Source organism: Rutilus rutilus (genome assembly GCF_951802725.1).
Source record: "Rutilus rutilus genome assembly, chromosome: 6".
NCBI lineage: Eukaryota > Metazoa > Chordata > Actinopteri > Cypriniformes > Leuciscidae > Rutilus > Rutilus rutilus.
This window is the reverse complement of record NC_140214.1, coordinates 29,104,351-29,124,552: the sequence shown is the minus strand read 5'-3', so window position 1 is coordinate 29,124,552 and position 20,202 is coordinate 29,104,351. Positions and strand designations below refer to the sequence as shown.

The 20,202-nt window shown below is 38.0% G+C and overlaps 1 protein-coding gene across 1 annotated transcript in view; it reads left to right on the top strand.

Moving 5' to 3' along the window:
- LOC311292725 (structural maintenance of chromosomes protein 6) overlaps window positions 1-20,202 on the top strand; it is a 39,709-nt gene that overhangs the window by 18,106 nt on the left and 1,401 nt on the right. The window contains exons 12-25 of the mRNA XM_084412514.1: window positions 2,687-2,775; window positions 2,876-3,040; window positions 6,202-6,380; window positions 6,670-6,871; window positions 12,455-12,569; window positions 12,653-12,813; window positions 15,448-15,583; window positions 15,674-15,754; window positions 15,831-16,001; window positions 17,808-17,945; window positions 18,032-18,177; window positions 18,882-19,007; window positions 19,223-19,328; window positions 19,546-19,698. Of these exons, the coding sequence (XP_084268640.1) occupies window positions 2,687-2,775; window positions 2,876-3,040; window positions 6,202-6,380; window positions 6,670-6,871; window positions 12,455-12,569; window positions 12,653-12,813; window positions 15,448-15,583; window positions 15,674-15,754; window positions 15,831-16,001; window positions 17,808-17,945; window positions 18,032-18,177; window positions 18,882-19,007; window positions 19,223-19,328; window positions 19,546-19,698 (1,968 nt within the window). The remainder of the gene's footprint in view (window positions 1-2,686; window positions 2,776-2,875; window positions 3,041-6,201; window positions 6,381-6,669; window positions 6,872-12,454; window positions 12,570-12,652; window positions 12,814-15,447; window positions 15,584-15,673; window positions 15,755-15,830; window positions 16,002-17,807; window positions 17,946-18,031; window positions 18,178-18,881; window positions 19,008-19,222; window positions 19,329-19,545; window positions 19,699-20,202) is intronic.

Here is a 20,202-nt window from a genome sequence, read left to right as displayed (position 1 = left end):
TGAACACCAGACCATACAACTGATTTAACTGGGTGCCGGTGTGATGAGATGTACTAATATCCGTCTGCTCGGGCAGATTCGGCTCAAAGTCGTGCATCTTCGGATGCGGAGGCGCGCGCGCTGTTACAATGACGTAATTTTGCCGCGCGCGCGCCTCCGAATCCGAAGATGCACGACTATGAGCCGAATCTGCCCGAGCAGACGGATATTACTTTTTTATTACCTTCGCGCTCATGCGGACGCGTCGAGTATAAACAAGGTTTTACAGCTCAGCCACTTGTTTTTTCATAATTTTTTGCAAGTAGTAGATCTTGGTTTACATTTGGACTTTGGATGTGATCTTAGGCTTGAAAAGGTTGGTGACCACTGCATAACGCAAACCCAGTCAAACGTTTGACTGCAGTATCTTCTATTCTATGCGTTTTATAATCCGGTGCGCCCTATATGAAAACAGTTCTAAAAGAGGCCATTCATTGAAGGTGCGCCTTATAATCCGGTGTGCCTTATAGTGCGGAAAATACGGTATGTATATATATCAAATTTGAGAGAGAGAGCCTGTCTGTGGTCTGTGTAGCCTATGCATTGCACACATTGCACATCTGCTCACGCAACTTTCTCTCTCTCGTGTGCCGGTCACCACAACACAGCAAGCAGGCAAAGCACACGACACGCAAACTATATATAGCCTATTTAGTTTTTCTTAGTTACAAACCCGAACCCGACCCGAACCCGAGGCTGTTCAATAAACATTAACCCGAACCCGACCCGAAACCCGCACATTTTTCGGGACCCGTCGGGCTCGGGTCGGGTAGCAGACCTCTAACCGCCTATAGGCCTTTTTTTTTTTTTTGATTCCCATTCGGAAAGAAAAAAATCTAATTACTAAGCAACCACTGAATGGAACAACACAAAATATATATCATTTTAAAGCTTAGGATCTCAGCTTTTTAATGCATCTAATCACATGTATTAACTCCTAACGAGTGATGAGTAATCCCTCTAAAACTGAGTGTACCGCCAGCAGGCGCCACCTAGCTGCGAAAATATTCAGTACCATTTTTTTTTTTTTTTTGCCTTAACACAAAGTTGATGTCATTTGAAAGCATAGAGTCTGAACTTTACAGTGAATGTATCCACTTTGAAAAAATCTTAAGCATTGCTGAGTTAATTGCTGATAAATATATATATATTTTTTCATAATCTATAAAATAATGTACTGCAATGTGCCAAAAACATCATACAGCTCATGAAACATTCACAGATCATTGAAAATGGCACTTCATTTTTTACAGCATATTATTACAATTAAAATGAGCCCAAAATTAGCATAATCTGTTGCTTTTATGACAAGATATTCTTCATGGAGAAACAATTGCCCATGAGGGGGCGTCAAAGACTGTACAAAAAGGCAATATCTGTTCCAAATGCTGTAACTTTTGATTCCTTTATCCCAAAAAAATAATAATAATTTATCCAGATGCAGCTAAGGGGGTGTCATATTTGCACTCTTGATGTTTTAGAGTGTCACCCCTTCATTGCTGTGCACTTTTTTTTCTGCACAGTGGCTGATTTGTAGTTTGTACCACCAAAAGTTTCTCAGATTTTTTTCTATTTTTTCGTATTTCCCATTCATTTCCTATGGTCGGTCATTTTTGCACGAAGGAAGCTAAGTGTGACTTTTTTTACGACCCTTTAACATATCTGAATCATCTCCTTGATTTTTTTGTGTGTTCACATAGGTAATATAACAAAAGTCACCAAGTTTCATCCCCCTCCGATGAAGCAAAAAAATGTAAAAATTCAAAACGTAAATGTTTTCGTGCATTTTTGCACAAAGAAGCCCAGAGGGTTAAATCATTATTGTAAGGTCATGTAAGCATTATAGATAGTTTGTGTTGCTGGTGTAGTAACAACATTTATTTATCTCAATTCACTGTTGTATGTTGTACAGCAGATGAGCTTAAAGCCATGTGGGAGATACATACACAAGAAAAAAATGCATTCTTGGTCAGAGCCAACTATCGTGCAGGCGTGAATTAGCCGAAGGCGAACAATCGTTTCACGTTCGATGTGAAAGCACCATTTGTCTATGATTTGCTTCACTTTATCGCGTCACGCTCTGTGTCAAAGGGCCTTAAAATAGCGCATGCCAGCCTCCTACGTTCTGCTGCTGCTTCATTAGGCATATTATTCCAGTGCCGTGGCCACACATCATGTTGTAAGACAACATCTGTATTACAAACCCCTCCGTGTTGCTGTTGTGTTTTTAGGGCTGGGCATTGACAAATTCCACGATTTTATTCTGATTCAAAATCTTGCGTTTCAGTTCGATTCGATATTGATTAACTGGGAAAAAAATATCTTAACTAATGCTGTAAACCTATTCAGGTAAGCCCAGTTAGTACATCACTATAATATTAATGGTTGAAATGAACTGATTTGTAGGCTGCTTACATTTAAATTACACATAAGAAAGATTAATCGATATCGGTTCTTTAAAATGAGAATGAGATAAAAAAAAATAAAAAAAACACAACGTCATTACCATTGAAACCAATGCAGATATTCTGCTAAATTAAAAATGTATCAACGGTACACACAAAATCGGATCTGAACAGTTGCTTTTTATGCTCTCACATCTCAGTGGTGATTGGTTGACGGAATTGTTTTTGTTTTTCTGGCTTAGGCTGGACTTCATCGGAAAAAAACTAATTTAAGAGACCTTGAGAAGGATAAAGCTCAGCTCAACAAGCGTATCCAAGAACTCAAACGGAGGTACTTGAAAAGTGCACCAAAAGGAAACAATGTTACACAACATTATCCTTGTACCATTTCCAGATGTTACATTATGACCCTTCCCCTCCTCTCTGTCCAGCATAAGTCAGGCGAACTCAGCTGACACTCAGGCTCGTGTGGAGAGGATGAATCACATTCAGGCTGAGCTGGAAGATCTTAGTTTCCAGGACTCCACTCTGGCTCAGCAGATCGATCAGTTTCAACAGGCCTGCGCCTCTGCGAAAGAAAGGCTGGGCAGAGTGAGGTTAGTGCAGATGTTGGTAAATGGCTTCACTATATAAAAGTCTTCCATGATCAAGCCTTGAAATATCTGGAAAATTAAACATTTTCATGTCTGGAAACGTCACACCATTTACAATGTTTTTATTTTTTTTATGGAAATTTCCATGTTTTTTATAGACTTAATATATAAAAGTTAAAAATTCATGGATATTTCTATAGCAAAATATGCAAATGGTGTAAATGTGAATTGTTGTTATACCTTTTTTTTTTTTTTTTTTTTTTTTTTTTTTTACAATCCAAGAGCAATGGTAGTTAAATAGTGGTATTGAAACCTCTCTATAGAGTGCCAGCCCACTTTTTCAGCAGCCTTAGTTCTGGAAATATTTTTCCCAAAGGGATTCTATAAAAGTCTGTGTTTAAGAGTTATTAGACATAACATATAAGACATATAAGAAAAACACAGCATTGCAAATTTTAATTTAAAGCAAATTTTTCACATTTTAAAAAGAACAAAAAGACAAAGGTACAAGACTGTACTTTGTGGCTTTATTGAGAGAAAGAACATTCAGTCCCATGAACAATCTCATGAAGCATCGCAAATGACATAATCGCATTAAAAACAATGGAGAAATCTAAATCTTTTTATTCACAGATGTTGATTATATAGAAACAATTTATTTTACATTGATTGCAAACCATGTAGGCTATATTATGCATACAAATATTTAAGTAGTTTGACAGTGTAGGAACTCTACGTCATTCGTAGAGCTTCATGGAAGTGAGTGTTTCTGCTACATTCATTCTGCCATGGTGGTCCGCCACACCAAAAATCACCCCACCACGGCTGCAGCTTCTCAGTGAGGTCCGATTATTGCCTGATGGGGTTATTGGGGTTATTGTTAAGCCCCACTAAAGGCTAGGGCTGGGTATCGTTCAAAAAATTTCGATACCAATACCGATACCGATACCTTGATTTCGATACCGGTTCCTGATCGATACTTTTTTCGATACCAATTTTATGAAATCCATTTTAACAAGATTACATAACACATTACCTCAGAAAAACTTTGGTTTTATTTTTTCAGTTTGACTCATGCTCCTTAGTCAGTGCACAAAGGAACAAAAAAAGCACAAAGGAACAAAATATTCCTTATACATATACATAAGGTACAAAATATTTTTTTATAAAGAGCTCATGCTCACCAAAGCTGAATTTATTTCATCAAAAATACAGTAAAACTTGTAATATTGTGGAATAGTATTACAATTTAAAATCTTATTTGAATATATTTCAAAATGTAATTTATTCCTGTGTTGTCAAAGCTGAAATATGAAAACAGTTTTTGGAAGGTCATTTTTGATCACTTTAATGCATGCTTACTGAAAAAAAATGTTTTTGAACGGCAGTGTACATTCAGTAGGTCATTATTGCAATATAAACACTGTCAGAGTGATCAACAAGGTATCTCTTCATTTACCAGTCGAAGACGCAGCAACTTTCTGCTCTTATGTTTACTCCGTGCACTGTCAAGGGCTTCATCATATCTGTCGCGGTACCGTCTTTGCAGTCATTATTTTACCACAAATACTGCATCGCGCGCTGTTGGCATCGAGCCTGGAGAAATGTAGCTACATTTTTGATCGACTTTTCCACATCTTTAGGGTATTGTGAGTGTGTGTGCTTGCGTGTCATTGAGTATGTGCGCGAGTTTGTGTGTGTGTGCTCGCGTCCATAGGCTCGCGTCTCATGAGAATGTGCATGGACAGTTTGTGTGCGCGTGCGCGTCTCATAAGAGTATGTGCGGAGAGTTCCGCGCGTCTCGTGTGTGTAGAGTTTGCGTGTATGTGCGTGAGCGAATTTAGGCGTGTCGTTGTGCATTTCATATGTATTTGTTTGAGCACTGACGTTGACGAGTTAACCCCTTAGGTATCGAAATCTGGTACCGAAAAACAAGTTATTTTTCGATACTCGATAGTATCGAGGCAATTCGGTCGGTACCTAAAAAGTATCGAACTCGGTACCCAGCCCTACTAAAGGCATAAAAAAACATTGTAAAGTACCATAAAGTTTTCGTGCACTATATTCCAAGACTTCGTTCGATCATAATATGAGGTAAAAATGAATATTTAAGTCGTTAAGTTAAAGTGAATGGAAACTCATCTCTCCTCAGTCATTCTCCATTCAGCATTCAGACACTCTCTCCAAGATCAATGTTCCCATTATTATACTTTATTTGTAGATAAAGGTCTATGGTTTGCATAAAATGACTTTATCTTGCTGGAGTTTATTGCGCTTTCTAAATCATATTCCTTTCTCCCGGGTGTCTGTTAGATTACAGCACTGGAGTAGAGAGCACTATCAATTGTCCTTCATGCTAAACTTCATGTAACTGAAATTTAAAGCTGTTAAAAGAAAAGGCTCAATAAACTGTTGCATAGATATAATACACTAAGCACCAAATATCTCTTCGCTTTGTGGTTTGAACTTTTCAATGCGAAGCGCTTCACGCTGTAACTTCAACTGCTTAAAGTGCACGGGATGCGCATAATCGCTTTGCCGCTCTAAATTGGAGACTATCATATTATAATACTTAGGGGAGGTTTAAACACCTAGGGCAATTCACCTAAGGGAATATCACTCATGGGCGACGCCCCCTCCCCATGGGCCTGCCAACACAGCTGGAAAAAATCCTAGAGGAAACACTGGGGTGCTAAAAAGTTATTTTGATGTTGCTTCTCTGATTGGTGGACATTTCTCTGCAAAATAATGGGTTATGTAGTTTTTCACAAGGAATTCTGCTTTCATATGATTCTAAAAACAAAAAAAGCTGAAATAAAGCAGGCCGATAGCTTCAACAGAACCATAATACCATATTTTAACAACCTCATAGCTCACAGTAAGTCTGTTTTTAAAGGTTATCGTTATTCGTTATCGTTCAAAACCATGGGAACTCTTTATACAGACAATCCCAGCAGAGTTTCTTGCTTTTATTGAGATTCTGACCACATAATTCATAATGAAACATGTATTAAATTTGGGTGGGGAAAAGGGTCAAATTGAAGCATTTCTAAAAAAAAATTATGTGGGCTCCACTGGATCTTGAACAAATGCTTCTTTTTGTTTCTAGTCTAGTTATTTTGTCTGTTGACTTATCTCACTTTTCATTTCTTGTCATTCTGTAGCCGTGAAAAGCAGGACCTGCAGCGTTCGATAGATTCTAAGCAACGTGGCCTGGCTGCTATGGAAAACAGTCGAAATAACCAAATTTGTCGTTTTGGAGAGCACATGCCAGCACTGCTGAGGGCTATAGATGAGGCTGACCACCGGGGTCAGTTCAGGAGGAAACCTGTTGGACCACTCGGTAAGTATCCTGAACTTTACAGCTTGGACAAGCTACTTCTCTCTCATTTATTTCAGGATGTAGTTTAGCTCTTAAGCCCAGAGTATACTTCAGTTAATGTTGACACGCGCTTATGTGAAATAATCAAAATATACCGCAACTCTAGTTTAAATGAGTATAAAGGCAGTTTTATTGATCATAACTTCTGGAGAGAAAAAGCACAAATACTAGACAATGATGAAACTCACACACACCATCAAATGGAGTATACTTTGAAAAGGAATGTCGTATGGAATTCTTTTGTTTCTAGGATCCTGCATCCGACTTCGGGATCCAGAGCTGGGTCTTGCAGTGGAGAGCTGTCTGAAGTCTCTGATGTTAGCTTTCTATTGCGATAACTACGCTGACGAGAGAGAGTTACAGAAAATCATGAGTCGCTGCTTCCCGTCTGGCAGAAGACCTCAGATCATCGTCAGCACATTTACTGACACGCTCTACAATGTCGGCAGCAGGTAGCTGAAGATCACCTGACCTGCAAACTTATTTAGCAATGGTTACCAGGGATGGAAATTAATTTTTTTGTCCACCGGCCACTGTGGCTGGTGGATTTCAAAATCTACCAGCCACTCAATGTTTTTACCAGCCACTTTCTTGTTTTTAACCGACAATGTGTAACTGCATGTGAAAATTAATACTACAGGATCTACAATACTTAAGCAGTTTATTTAATCTCAAGTCTCAATGAAATACTGACATTTTCTCTTTCTCTCTTATATATTTCTCTTTTTTACCTGGATGTGGCATTTGAATGATTCGTGGTCTTTTATGGCTTCCAGTTTTAGGTTTTTAGTCCCAACAATGAAATTAGGGCTGGGCGATATGGACCAAAAGTCATATCCCGATTATTTAGGCTGAATATCGATATACGATATATATCCCAATATTTTTTCCGTAAAGTGAGAGCAAATGTTCAGTCAAAGTCAAAGCCAAATATGACATGTCACAAGTAGTTTTATTGAAACCGGCTATTTCCGCACACACAAGTACTGTCCCCCTTTACTTAACATAAATTGTAAGAATATGACTAATAGTAAAGACTAGTACTAATAAATAAACATTAGGCCTATGCTAAAGCTATTAAATAGCAGTCCCAAACTAGTTTTTGTTAATACAATGTTGGTATGAGCCACTAGAGTCATTTAAAAATATAAAAAATAACACAAAGAAAAATAAAGTGGCATTTTGGGGTTAATATGGAAACGACAGTTACCATGGTGAATAAACAGTATTAACAATAACTGTTAATGAACCATGGAAACTGCTCCTGGTGAATAGAATGAAAATCATCCCTGCATTACTTTTATTTTGTGTAATTTACAACGTAACGGCGTTGCATGCTCGTAGTTTATTTTGCACTTTATATACAGTGAGGCGATACACAGCGCGCGCCGCCGCATTTGCGCGTGCAATTGAAGAGTGTTCGCTACGAGAACAGGATAACGGCTGACGTGACAGAACAAGAAAGTCCGTTTTTCTGAGGTGAAAGACTTTATTTCAGCTTACACTTACGTCCTCTAAAAGTGTCCGCCGTCTGTGTGAAACAGTATATTTTTATTTACCCGCCACGGTGGCCGGTAGGTGAAGCGAGTTTACCCGCCACAACACAAAATCACCCGCATTTGGCTGGTGGCGGGTGCTAATTTCCATCCCTGATGGTTACCATTGTTTTCTGTTATTCGTCTTTTTCTGCTTTATTTTCATTTCCTGTAAATGTGTTGTGACAGTATTATGGCGTTTTTCCACTGCATGGTACGGTACGGCTCGGTTCGGTACGGCACGCTTTGGCGCTTTTCCACTGCATGGTACGGTACGGCTCGGTTCGGTACGGCTCACTTATGGCGCATTTCCACTGCATAGTACGGTACGGTACGGCTCGCTTTAAATGGTACCACCTCTGTTGAGGTTCCAAGCGTACCGTACCGATACTAAAATGTGACGTGAAAACACTGAAGATCACTGATTGGTCAGACAGAATCGTCACTACCAGTGTCATTGTATTTGCGACACGAGACCATGCACGAGACAAACCCGCTAGATTTAAATAGCCAGTAGACAACAGCCAACGCTGTAGTGTCTTGCAGTTAAAAAGTTTCTTGCAAACTGTTTCTTGCAGTCAGGGGCGGCGCCGGATAATTTTTAACGCATGTGCTGAGGGCACACACACACATATGTGTGTGTATATATATTATTAATAAATGAGCAAAACTTGGCCACAAAATATTTAATATTCAATTATTTTAATGATCACAATTAAAGTTTTAATTTTATTAAATTGAACAAGCGCAAAATTCAGCATTCAATCAAATATTCAAAAAGACTTAAAGGTGCATTGCGCAACTTTTCATGTTAAAAATACCCGTTTTCTAACCCATACATGCTTAAACAATTGCCTGATGGGCTGACTGAGCCCTTCTCTGATCACTGCGATTGCCTCTATAATCCTGTACGGTAAAATAAATAAGAGGGATTCGGGTCGGAATCTGAGACTGGGCGTGACGTCATGCGCGTTCACGGCACGCTCATATGTCTGGCAGGTTTGTGTATGCGCCGACGCCGCCATTCTCCGTAGAAAATGGATTCTAAGAGACCGGCTTGTAGTTCATTTCAAACACCAACGCAAACTCCATGTAAGATAAAAAAAAAAAAGAGAACTTTTGTCTAGTGCAACCAAAAGGTCCAAATTGGAGTCAGACAGGCGTCGGGGTAAGACGAGAGTAAACATAGGGAAGGCTTTCAACAAATGGAGAGATCTCCGGTCTGCTCTAGGGCTCAAACGGGATCCTCAGTTGGCTTTTTTCTTGATAAAAAGGTAAGATATATCCCATTCTCTAATGTCTGATACGGCCAATAATGACAATAAATGACGATCCATAAAATGTGTAATGCTTTAGCGTAAGCTAGATAAATGTACAATCGGAATAGGTTTTACTAACTTACCATTGTCAGTGATCAGGTTCAGAATGATTGTGATATAAAATGCTGATATATAAGTTAGATACTTAGACACAAATTTTGAGCAAATTACTGCTTAATTACGATGTATTGCTATTGGAATATGCTACTTAGCTGATCAATAAAACAGGCTAAACCCCCGCAAATCTTCGGCGGATTAGCCTGTTTGGCTTTTATGGTAACGTCATAGTGCCACTTGATTGTTTATTACCTTGAGACATTTGGGTGTACTTTGTTGACCGGCAGACTGGTATGGTATGGTATCATGATTACAATTTTGAGCTTTTACAAAGTTATAACTTATATTGTTCATGAACGTGTTTCCATAATAATAGTCATAAGTGGATACAGTAAACACATAACACAGTTCAACATGGAGATAGATGGGAATAAAAAACGAAGTTTTCTACTACCCCCATTTTTTCCCTCACACATAAGTGTGTTATTTACTCAATTGCCTTTCCTTTCACATATTTTAAATTACTTGCAGATTTAAAACTTTATTACCTCTGAAGACATTATGATTGTAAACAAAAGATTTGTGCGGCTGATGCTCCTTGGGTTATGACCAGCTCGAGCTCGTGCAAGCGTGCGTGTGCGTGTGGTCCGTGAGCGTGCACACCTCTGGTTGCAGTTTCGCTTGCCGCCAGAGGGGGCGTAGTTCTGCGAAAACTCAGACTCTCGCGCAATGCACCTTTAATAATAATGTTATTTCTCTCTATAGGCGCGTTTACTACGAATATGGCGATCGTCAACTTCATCTTTGCCATTCACTGACAGAAAACACTATTTTATAAATAAGAATCAGTGCACGCGTCCCCGGATTTACAAACGCACATCTTGCTTGTTGCACGCACATTATGTGGAAATAACGAGATATTATGTTGAAATAACATTATTATTAAGTCTTTTTGAATATTTGATTGAATGCTGAATTTTGCGCTTGTTCAATTGAATAAAATTAGGCCTATATATAGCCTATATATATACTATTAATAAATGAGCAAAACTTGGCCACAAAATATTTAATATTCAATTATTTTAATGATCACAATTAAAGTTTTAATTTTATTAAAACGCGTGCACTGATTTTTATTTATAAAATAGTGTTTTCTGTCAGTGTCTGTGCATGGCAAAGATGAAGTTGACGATCGCCATATTCGTAGTAAACGCGCCTATAGAGAGAAATGCACATAATGGATTACATAAGAGAGTAGCCTATTTCTTTTTGTTTTGAATTATTTCGTTTAAAGACATTTCAAGCTTTGTGTATTTGAGGATGAGATGCGCTCCAGTTAACGTACAATGCAAGTGACCGCTCGGGCGCCTCAATGGTGAAATAGTCTATTTTGCATCTTATTTATTCAATCCAGGCAATTGTTTGATGAAAAAATTATTAAAATTAAGATACAATTTATACAAAACGAAATTCACTTTAAAGAAAGGTTTTCTACAAAACAAAACTTAATGAAGTGGTCAAAATTATGTCTGACTCGCTCCATGTCTCTCTACTCGTTCTGTTCACTTTTCATAATCAACATAGGCAGATGGAAAAAAATAACATAACATTAACTAAATGTGCTTTTTTAATGGCAGTAGGCTATAGTTTAAAACAGTACATTAGGCCTAGACTCTCTATTTGTAAAGATTGCTGCACATTAATTTAATTCTGAATTGTGCACACAAGTTGAAAGGCATTTGTTCAAATCAAGTTCACGGATAATTGTGCGTGCATTTATTAATCATTATGATACTAAAATCATAACAAAGTAGGCTATGCTATGTACAAAAAATCAGATGAGCCCAGAATATGAACGCAACGTTTAATTACACGTTAAGAATTTTCCTTCCATATAGTAAACCATTATAAGAACGTTTAATTTAATTTAAAAACATCCACATGCCGAGAATCAAGAGCACCATCCACTGTGTTGTGCGTTTGAAATGTGGCGCGTTTACGATGATGTCATGGCAGTAGAGGCGGCAACTATAACGATCAGTCCCACCCAGTTTGAAGCGGTACTAACTGCAATGGAAAAGCAACCGAGCTAAAGCGAACCGAACCGTGCCGTACCGAGTCGAGTCGTACCACGCAGTGGAAAAGCGAAGCGAGCCGAACCGTTCCGCGCCGAGTCGAACCGTACCGAGCCGAACCGTGCCGTACCATGCAGTGGAAAAGCGCCATTACATGCTGTTAATATACTGGTAAATCCACATTTGGGTTGCATTTTTAGTTGTTTTCTAAAAGGTCACATTTGCAGGAAAAAACCCACTGACCACCCAGCCTGGATTTTTTCTTTCTAGTGTCACCTGGAAACATGACTACATGTGCACCAGTAATGTGATTATTTCTAATCATCAGAGTAAGAACTTAAGCACAGTTAGATGCTTACATGTCAAGAGCAAACCTCTTCACTCCCATTCACATGGTTTTCATTATTCTGATTATTCACAGAATTGTGGTTATTTTTACCACCATTATTCACTTACCCCAATGCACAGCACAAATGATGAACTCACATACAGTTGTTTAATCTACTTGCATCAAATGGAAAACACATTTCTATGGGCGTGTCTAAAATGTCTTCATTTAGATATTTTTGACTATTAATATACCGCATTATATTCATGTCGTGCAACGTTATTAACATGAACTTCAGCACACAAAATCTACAAATCTTAAAAATCTACACATGAAAAAGTCATCTGTGTACGTCACAAGCACCTGCTCACTTTTGTCAATGAAATAGATTCAATTTAAGTGTTTAAATGCCTGTTTATTACTGTGATTTAAAATCTGTATATCCCACATTTTATCACGATTATGGTAACTACAAGTATGAGCTTAAGCACATCAATTTGATACGCAAAAAAAGTATTGTGTTTACATGAGGTAAAGTTGAATCGCAATATTGCCTAAATCTCATAATAAACACATTATGAGGGTGCATGTAAATGTAGTCACTGTCGGGTTGGTTTCATCTCATGCTGGTTTTTAGCCAGTACTAGTTTGTCCTTCAAGTACAAAAGGAAACTTGTCTGATTGTGAAGATGGATGAAATATATTTTTCATTTGTTTTCAGGGCTGTCAATCACCCTGAATACCCATCAGTCCTCCAGGCACTTGACATTGAGAATCCAGTTGTGGCCAACTGCCTGATCGACATGAGGGGAATCGAAACCATTCTGCTCATCAAGGTGAGACTGGGAGGAGGACCACGAGCATTTTACTGCTTTTCCACGTCCTGTGAAGTGAAGGACTCTGTTCATCTTTTCCACAGAACGCTAAAGATGCGAGAAGGGTCATGATGAGTGGACATCCACCACGCAATTGCAGGGAGGCTTACACACAAGAAGGGGACCAGGTCTTCTATAACCGTTACTACTCCTGCGAGCAGAACAGAGCGCTCTACCTCAGCAAAGATGTCGAAGAGGAAATCAGGTTTGAAAACGTTCAACTCAATTTTGAGATGCATGGCTAAAAACATATCATATGGATATCCTAGTCTTTGATCTTTCAAAATCCCTAACTTTAAATGAAAATTTCTACATGTAACATGTTACTAAACCGCAGGGTGATACCCACAACTGTAGTAAAAAGATATTTTTACATCAAAACATTTGGAGAGAAAAGCCCTGTTCATACACAGGGTGTCCGCGGGGCATTAAAAAGCATTAAAAGTCATTAAATGGATTTTGCGATAATTAAGGCCTTAAATGGCATTAAAAAGCATTAAATTGTAATCCTAAACTTAACAATTAAATTGATAAACACGCGGAACCAGTTGGGTGATTGCCTGCGGCCGGAGCAAAGTTGCGGAGGTGACGCGAGTCATTTTGAACAGCAGGAACAACAGGAATAAGACTAGACCAGCAAACTGGGAAAGTGCAAGGAAGACAAACAATTTAGAACATGGTTGCAGCCCGTTGGTGGTCAAAATGAAGGATTTTGCAGCGTTTTTAAAAAGGTATTTAAGTTGGGTAGATGGGAATCAACGCCGTAAAATCTCATATGCAGTCTGACAGTCACAAATCGACGGTAAAAGGCAGACAGCAATTAACTATGTGTAGTAACTTTCTCTCATCAGCTTGACATCCGCTGTTGAAACTCACTTTGCGGGTTTTTTTTTACGCGTTAACGCATGAGATTATTTTTTGTCCAGTTTAACGCGCACCAGTATCGTGCGCACAGACTGCTTGCCAGAAAACGGTCCTCTTTCGCGCTTGAACAAACAATAACACACAATTATGCCAAAATGTCTGCTTTGTGAGTATCCTCATAATATAAGAGCAGTCTTAAATTAGTGAAATAAAGTCTTCAATGAACGCAGAGTTGTGAGAGAATGAGGCGCGTGTGAGATGTGTCGTGCAGCAGCGGTTGCTCTTTAAGGGACAGCAGCCAATAAAGCTTTCTGTCAGTAAAGTTAATCACAGTACAAAGGCACCAGAGAAAATTACTCACGGCTATTGACCAAAGAGCTCTTGTAGCTTTAAAGGTGCATTGCGCAAGTCTCTGAGTTTTTGCAGAACTATGCCCCCTTCTGGTGACACGCGAAACTGCAACCAGAGTTGTGCACGCGGTTATGTGGAGTTTGCGTTGGGTTTTGGGATGAACTAGAAGCCGGTCTCTTTGAATCCATCTTCTACTTTTGCAAAAGTCGCTTGAGTTGTCTTCGCTGATGTGGATAATGGCGGCGAATACACAAACCTGCCAGACATAGCCAGGTGAGCGTGAACGCGCATGACGTCACGCCCAGTCGATTCCGTCCCGAATCCCTCTTATTTTTTTTTTACTGTACAGGATTATAGAGGCAATCGCAGTGATCATAGAAGGGCTCATTCAGCCCATCAGGCAATTGTTTAAGCATGTATGGGTTAGAAAAACGGGTATTTTAAACATGAAAAGTTGCTTAATGCACCTTTAATAAGGATTAGTCTATATTTAATCTATAATTTATGCTGTGCAGACTGTTTGATAACTTTATTCAATTTCTGTATACATCCTGTTAGACAGGAAGGGCAAATTATTATAGGTTTATGTGAGGATTGTTTGTTGAGTTCACTTAAATTAAAAGTTGTCATTTTTTTTAAAGCCTAATGTTAAAAAAACTGATAGCTTTCAATTACACTGTAATGTTGGATGGTTATAATTAACGTTTAATATTAGGGGCGAGATATAATTTTCATCCAGATATCAATAACTGTATTAGTATCAGTGAGACTGGCCTTTATGTTGTCTCTACATTCATTTGTAGATTAATTGTGAAATTATTACATTATAAAATATATAAACTAATATAAACCTAAACAAATGAAGTGTTTTTAATTGTGGAAAAAATGTGTGCTTTAATCAAAATAATTTTTTTAATCGATTGACAGCACTAATATAAAAAAAAAAAAAAAATATATATATATATATATATATATATATATATATATATATAATCCATGGTTAGTCATGGGTCGTGTATGGCATTAAAAAGCATTACATTTAAATTGAAGATCCCTGCAGAAACCCTGATACAAAGGAAGATGACTATAATGATCTTTCTAAAAAAAGAATTTCTAAATGTAAAAGAATAGTCCACTCCATAATGATAACAGCACACAGAAACAATTAAATTGATTAAATTGACACATTCAATTGATCAAGTGACAGTAAAGACATTTATAATGTTATAAATTACATTTTAAATAATAATTTTCTTTCTGTTCATCAAAGAATCCTGAGAAAATATATCAAGGTTTCCACAAAAATAATAAGCAGCACAGCTGTTTTCAAAATTCTCTTAAAACAAGACTTTGCACTGATACTGATACTGTGTGTGTGTGTGTGTGTGTGTGTGTGTGTGTGTGTGTGTGTGTGTGTGTGTGTGTGTGTGTGTGTGTGTGTGTGTGTGTGTGTGTGTGTGTGTGTGTGTGTGTGTGTGTGTGTGTCAGCATTTTTGTTGTTACTTTACTTGGATGTTTTTCATTAATTTGATGGTGATTTGAAATTGATATTATTATGGACTGTTTTCTATTGAGCTCATAAACTATTCAAGAAAGCTCAAACCCTTTTTTCTTTGTTCTGCAGACATTTGCAGTCTGCCTTACATTCCCAGAGAACAGATCTGGATTGCTTTCAGCAAAACATGCAGCAGATTAGTGAAGACGAGAAACAGAACCGAAGTCATCTTCGCAGAGCCTATGAAGAGCAAAAGAAGGCCCAGGTCACTTAAATACCAGCCGTGCACAGACCACATCCTAGTGTTTGTCTGAATGTGGCCTAATATGTATTTTTTGTCTATTTTGACTAACAGGAACTTTGTCGGAAGCTTCAGGCAGAGCTGACAGAATTGCAGAATGTTGAGGAACCACAGTCTGAGGACTTGAAACCTTTGGTAACAAACATATTCCCTCATTATGAAGATAAGTGTGATGGTGCATTTCTAAGTCTCATTATGTCTCTGTGTTCAGGAGGAGGAACTGGAGGAGCTCAACAGCCGGATAAGTGCGTGTCAAGTGGAATTTGAAGCAGCGCGGAAGCAGATGCTGACTCTCAAGAGGGAATATGATGAGGCTGAGCAGCTCTACCGGCAGCAGAGGGAAGCTTTTAGCAGCATCGCAGAGGAAGCTGAGCCCATTAAGGTCAGAGAAGTTTTATTCAAGAGTGAGTAACATCATTAGTTCCTCCTGACCAGCCGCTTCTGGACGACTTTTAACCACCAGATTCCTCTCAGCTAATGTTTAAATATGTCAAGCTTCAAGCCATATTATGCCCTTTTCCAAAGTCACAGAAAAAAAAGCCACATTATTTTTCACATATTTGACATTGTTGCAGCACCTCTCTTCACAGTCTGTCAGTAACACTCTGTTTAGTTCCTGTCTCTATGAAGCCCTCCATTGCAGGGGCGTGGGGGGCGTTTCAGGGAGTTCAGAAACAGTGCGCACTGATACAGAGAATATCTCCCTTTGGAGTGGCTTTGTACTTTGTATCTCTGCAGTAGTGTTGTCACGATACCAAAATTATTGTTTCGATACCGATACCAAGTCAAGTATTGCGATTTCGATACTTTTTCGATACTTTTCCTGAAAAGGGAGAAACACTCTCAAATATCATTGCTGTGCTTTATTTTAAAACCGGGACAACATTCTAATCATATAACACACTAATAAATGAACATATGAACAGCAGATATATTAAACATTTGAACAAAATATGAAATATCAAAATATAAAAAATAAATTAGAGCAATGACATTCAAGGTAATTTTTTTTAATAAATTTAGCAGCATTATCTCATTTATCATAAGAAACATAAGAGCTTTATCTTGATTCTGAACTTTGAATAAAAATATGAACAGCGATTATATTAAACAATGTTTAATATTGGTAACATATGATAAGCCTCATTGGTGATATATTTGACATGTGGGGAGAGAGTTGTGGAATATAGCAGCAAAGACAACGTCGGCAGTGTTGATGGCAAAATAGGCTACAGAATAATTCGTTCTGTATTGAGAGGTGCAATATTTGAAAATCGATCATATTTTTTTTTAATTACATTTATATTGTATATATGTCCAAACTTTCAAACATCAAACTGTCATTTATTAATATGTATTCGTGTCAAAATGACATAGAAACATCTTTTCCTATTCTATTTTGCCTGGGAACGCTTCCAACACGCTTGCGTGACGCGTGAAAAATAGGCGTCGGTTCTATTTATAGCATGCACGCGTTTTCCGCACATCTCGAGCTGCGCCCAGACTCGTGTGTCACGCAGGCAGTTAACATGGGAGCTGAAATAAAAACGGACACGACACGCAGCCAGTGTGTCGCCGGCCTTACAAATCTGGAACGCGGTCATTCTTAGAAGTATGGATACTAATAAATTAAGGAATCGTGACGTTTTTAATTTCCGATTTACTTTTGAAGTATTGGTGCACCGTGCAACAGAGCAAGGTAGGCAACGTACTTCCATATGTCACTCCTCGCGTCATCTTTTTCTACGAGTCGTGGACCACTTGTACTCACACATGCAGCCATCTCGCTGTAGTATTTTGTCACATGACACTGACAGCGGCAGATTCTTTGCTGCGTGCGTCAGGAAAAAAAACACAGACGTCCATAGGGAGGCGTTTTTTTTTGTTTGTTTTTTTTTAAGTATCGATACTGATAAATTTAGGTATCGTGACGTTTTTAATTTCCGAGTATCGCGATACTTTTGAAGTATCAGTACACCGTGCAACACTACTCTGCAGAACTTTTTCATCCTCAAACAGCATTATTACACACTAAAGAAAGTTAGAAATATCAAAAAGCAGAATAAGTCTTCTTTAAAATGAGGCTCATGATTCTCAAGTTCACTTAATTCTGAATTAAATTTTTGTATTTATTAAATATCAATGTATCCAACCTAGTAAACAGTTTTGTTTTTATGTGATTGTGTAGGAGCAATTGAGCAACAGCGATCAGGAGGTGGCGAGGAGTAAACACCACAAAAGTCACTATGAAGACAAACGCAGAACTCATGTGGAAATGATCGAGACACTAAAGAGGAACCTGAATGTCAAGGAGCAGGAGTTACAAGTGACCAAACATTGACATCTTACACTAATTCATTAGATATGAAAAGATTAGCGTTTGTTTGACTGAATCTGTTTTTTTTTCGACAGGCATCCATTGCAAAAGCCTCTGAAATCTGCCCTGACCGCTTGGATGTGAGGAGAACGGCTAAGAGTTTGGACAGTGAAATCAGCCGCCTTAAACACAAGATTAACACACAGCAGGACCAACAAGGACACAGAGACACTATCGTCAGGTACAGATCTCACAAAACATGTCAAAAGAATGCGACCGGATGATATTTCACCTCACAATCAAAGAAAGAAATAAGAAATCATATTTGACATGAAGAAAACAGTAGCCTATTTTTAGAACGGTTAAGATCCGTTGCATTGAGACTATTTGCATGACAAAACACATTTCCTCTCAGATCTTAAAATGAAGTAATCCTTATATGAAACTATTTTCTTAAACCTATTTCTATAGATATCAAATAATTATGTCCATGTCCAAATAAGATATCAAAAAATGTACATTTTCAAAGAGGGATTTTTCCAAAATGTAGATATTTTAGGATTGTTGACACATTTTTTTCTCCATATGTGTGTAATCTTTTAAAAAGGAATAAAAACATTATGAAAAAATACCACAATGAACAAAAGTAGCTAAAAGTATCAGGCAAAAACATGTTTTTGGACATGTAACATCATAGTGTTGTGGTTTTCTTTGAAGTATCTTGGTTTACCATGTTCATAAATGAGTAAGGTAATCATTCAGATTTTCCATGGTATTATCTGAGAATGTACTATGGTGCTGACACAGTACTTTTATTTAAGGGTTGTTTTGCCTGCATATTTGTGAAGTGCATCTACGTATATTGTTTATCATATATACAATGTAGGTGAGGTTTATTTGTTAAGACGTTTTAATGCTTAAGTTGTTGGTCATTGAAACTTCTAGGCAATACCATGAGGCGAAGGAAAACTTCAATAACATCGCCCGACAGGTAAAGGGTCTGGAGGCTTTCATCCGCCAGTTGTCTGAGATCATGAACACCAGACACAATGTCTACGCTGAAATGCGAATGTAAGTTTCACTTTTGTCTTCTTCACTCTTGGTTGATTCTTGCTGACTGATTTGTAGGGGTTAGACGGATCGTGGTTGTTCCGTACAGAACGGGCCCCACGGTTTGGCACGCATGTGATTCGCGGATTATTTGCAAAGTTCAACCATCATCAAGTGGAATTTGCATGTGTTTTTCCTTTTAAATCAGCAAGGGCTTGTGCATTTTGTGTTTCCAGGTATCTCTCTGTACGCTGCAAGTATTACTTTGACTCCATGCTGTCCCAGAGAGGGTACATAGGGAAGATGGCATTTGATCACAAAAATGAGGCCCTCTCCATCTCAGTAAGACTTTGCATGATAACATCATGAATGCAGTTGTTTTCTTGATGAATTAGCACTGGATGACTCAGATAAAATATTCATAGATTCATGCAGTCTAGTATTATTGAATTTTATTAATTGGCCCATGCTCTCAGTGTGTCTTCGGGGTCAATATTTTACTACGCATGGAACCGTGACAATACTTTTCCCTGATGATCGTCATCGGTCTCTTCCTCAGGTTCAGCCAGGAGAGGGTGGGAAGGCTGTTCTGAGTGACATGCGGTCTCTGTCTGGAGGAGAGCGTTCATTTTCTACCGTGTGCTTCGTCCTATCACTGTGGGCCATAGCCGAAGCTCCGTTCCGGGCATTGGATGAGTTCGATGTTTATATGGTAAAAAAACAAACAATTTTTTTACTGTATTTTCTATCAAATATATGCAACCTTATTGAGTATAAGAGAGATCTACATAAAAAAAAAATCTTACCAAACCCACACTTCTGAATGGTAGTTTAAATACATTTCGGCAATCCTTTTTTCATCACAGAAACAAGTATATTGAAAATAACACCTTGCTGAAAAACATTTAGGTAATATTTACTATTTAAATTTAAGTAGGATATATTTTTATTTTTTTTGTCTTGTGTATATTTCTTCACAATTGAGCTTTTTTTGTAGTTTATTTAAAAGCTTCTACAATGTTAATAAATTATTTTTTACACGTACAAAAATTAAGTGTAGTTTAATAGGTGGCAGTAAAGTGTGCATACATACTAATTATACCAGTAGAAAAATAAAGTCTATAGTTGTTTTGAATTAAAGTGCCCCTATTATGCTATTTTAAAGGTTCCTAATTTTGTTTTGGAGGTCTCCTACAATAGATTTACATACATCCAA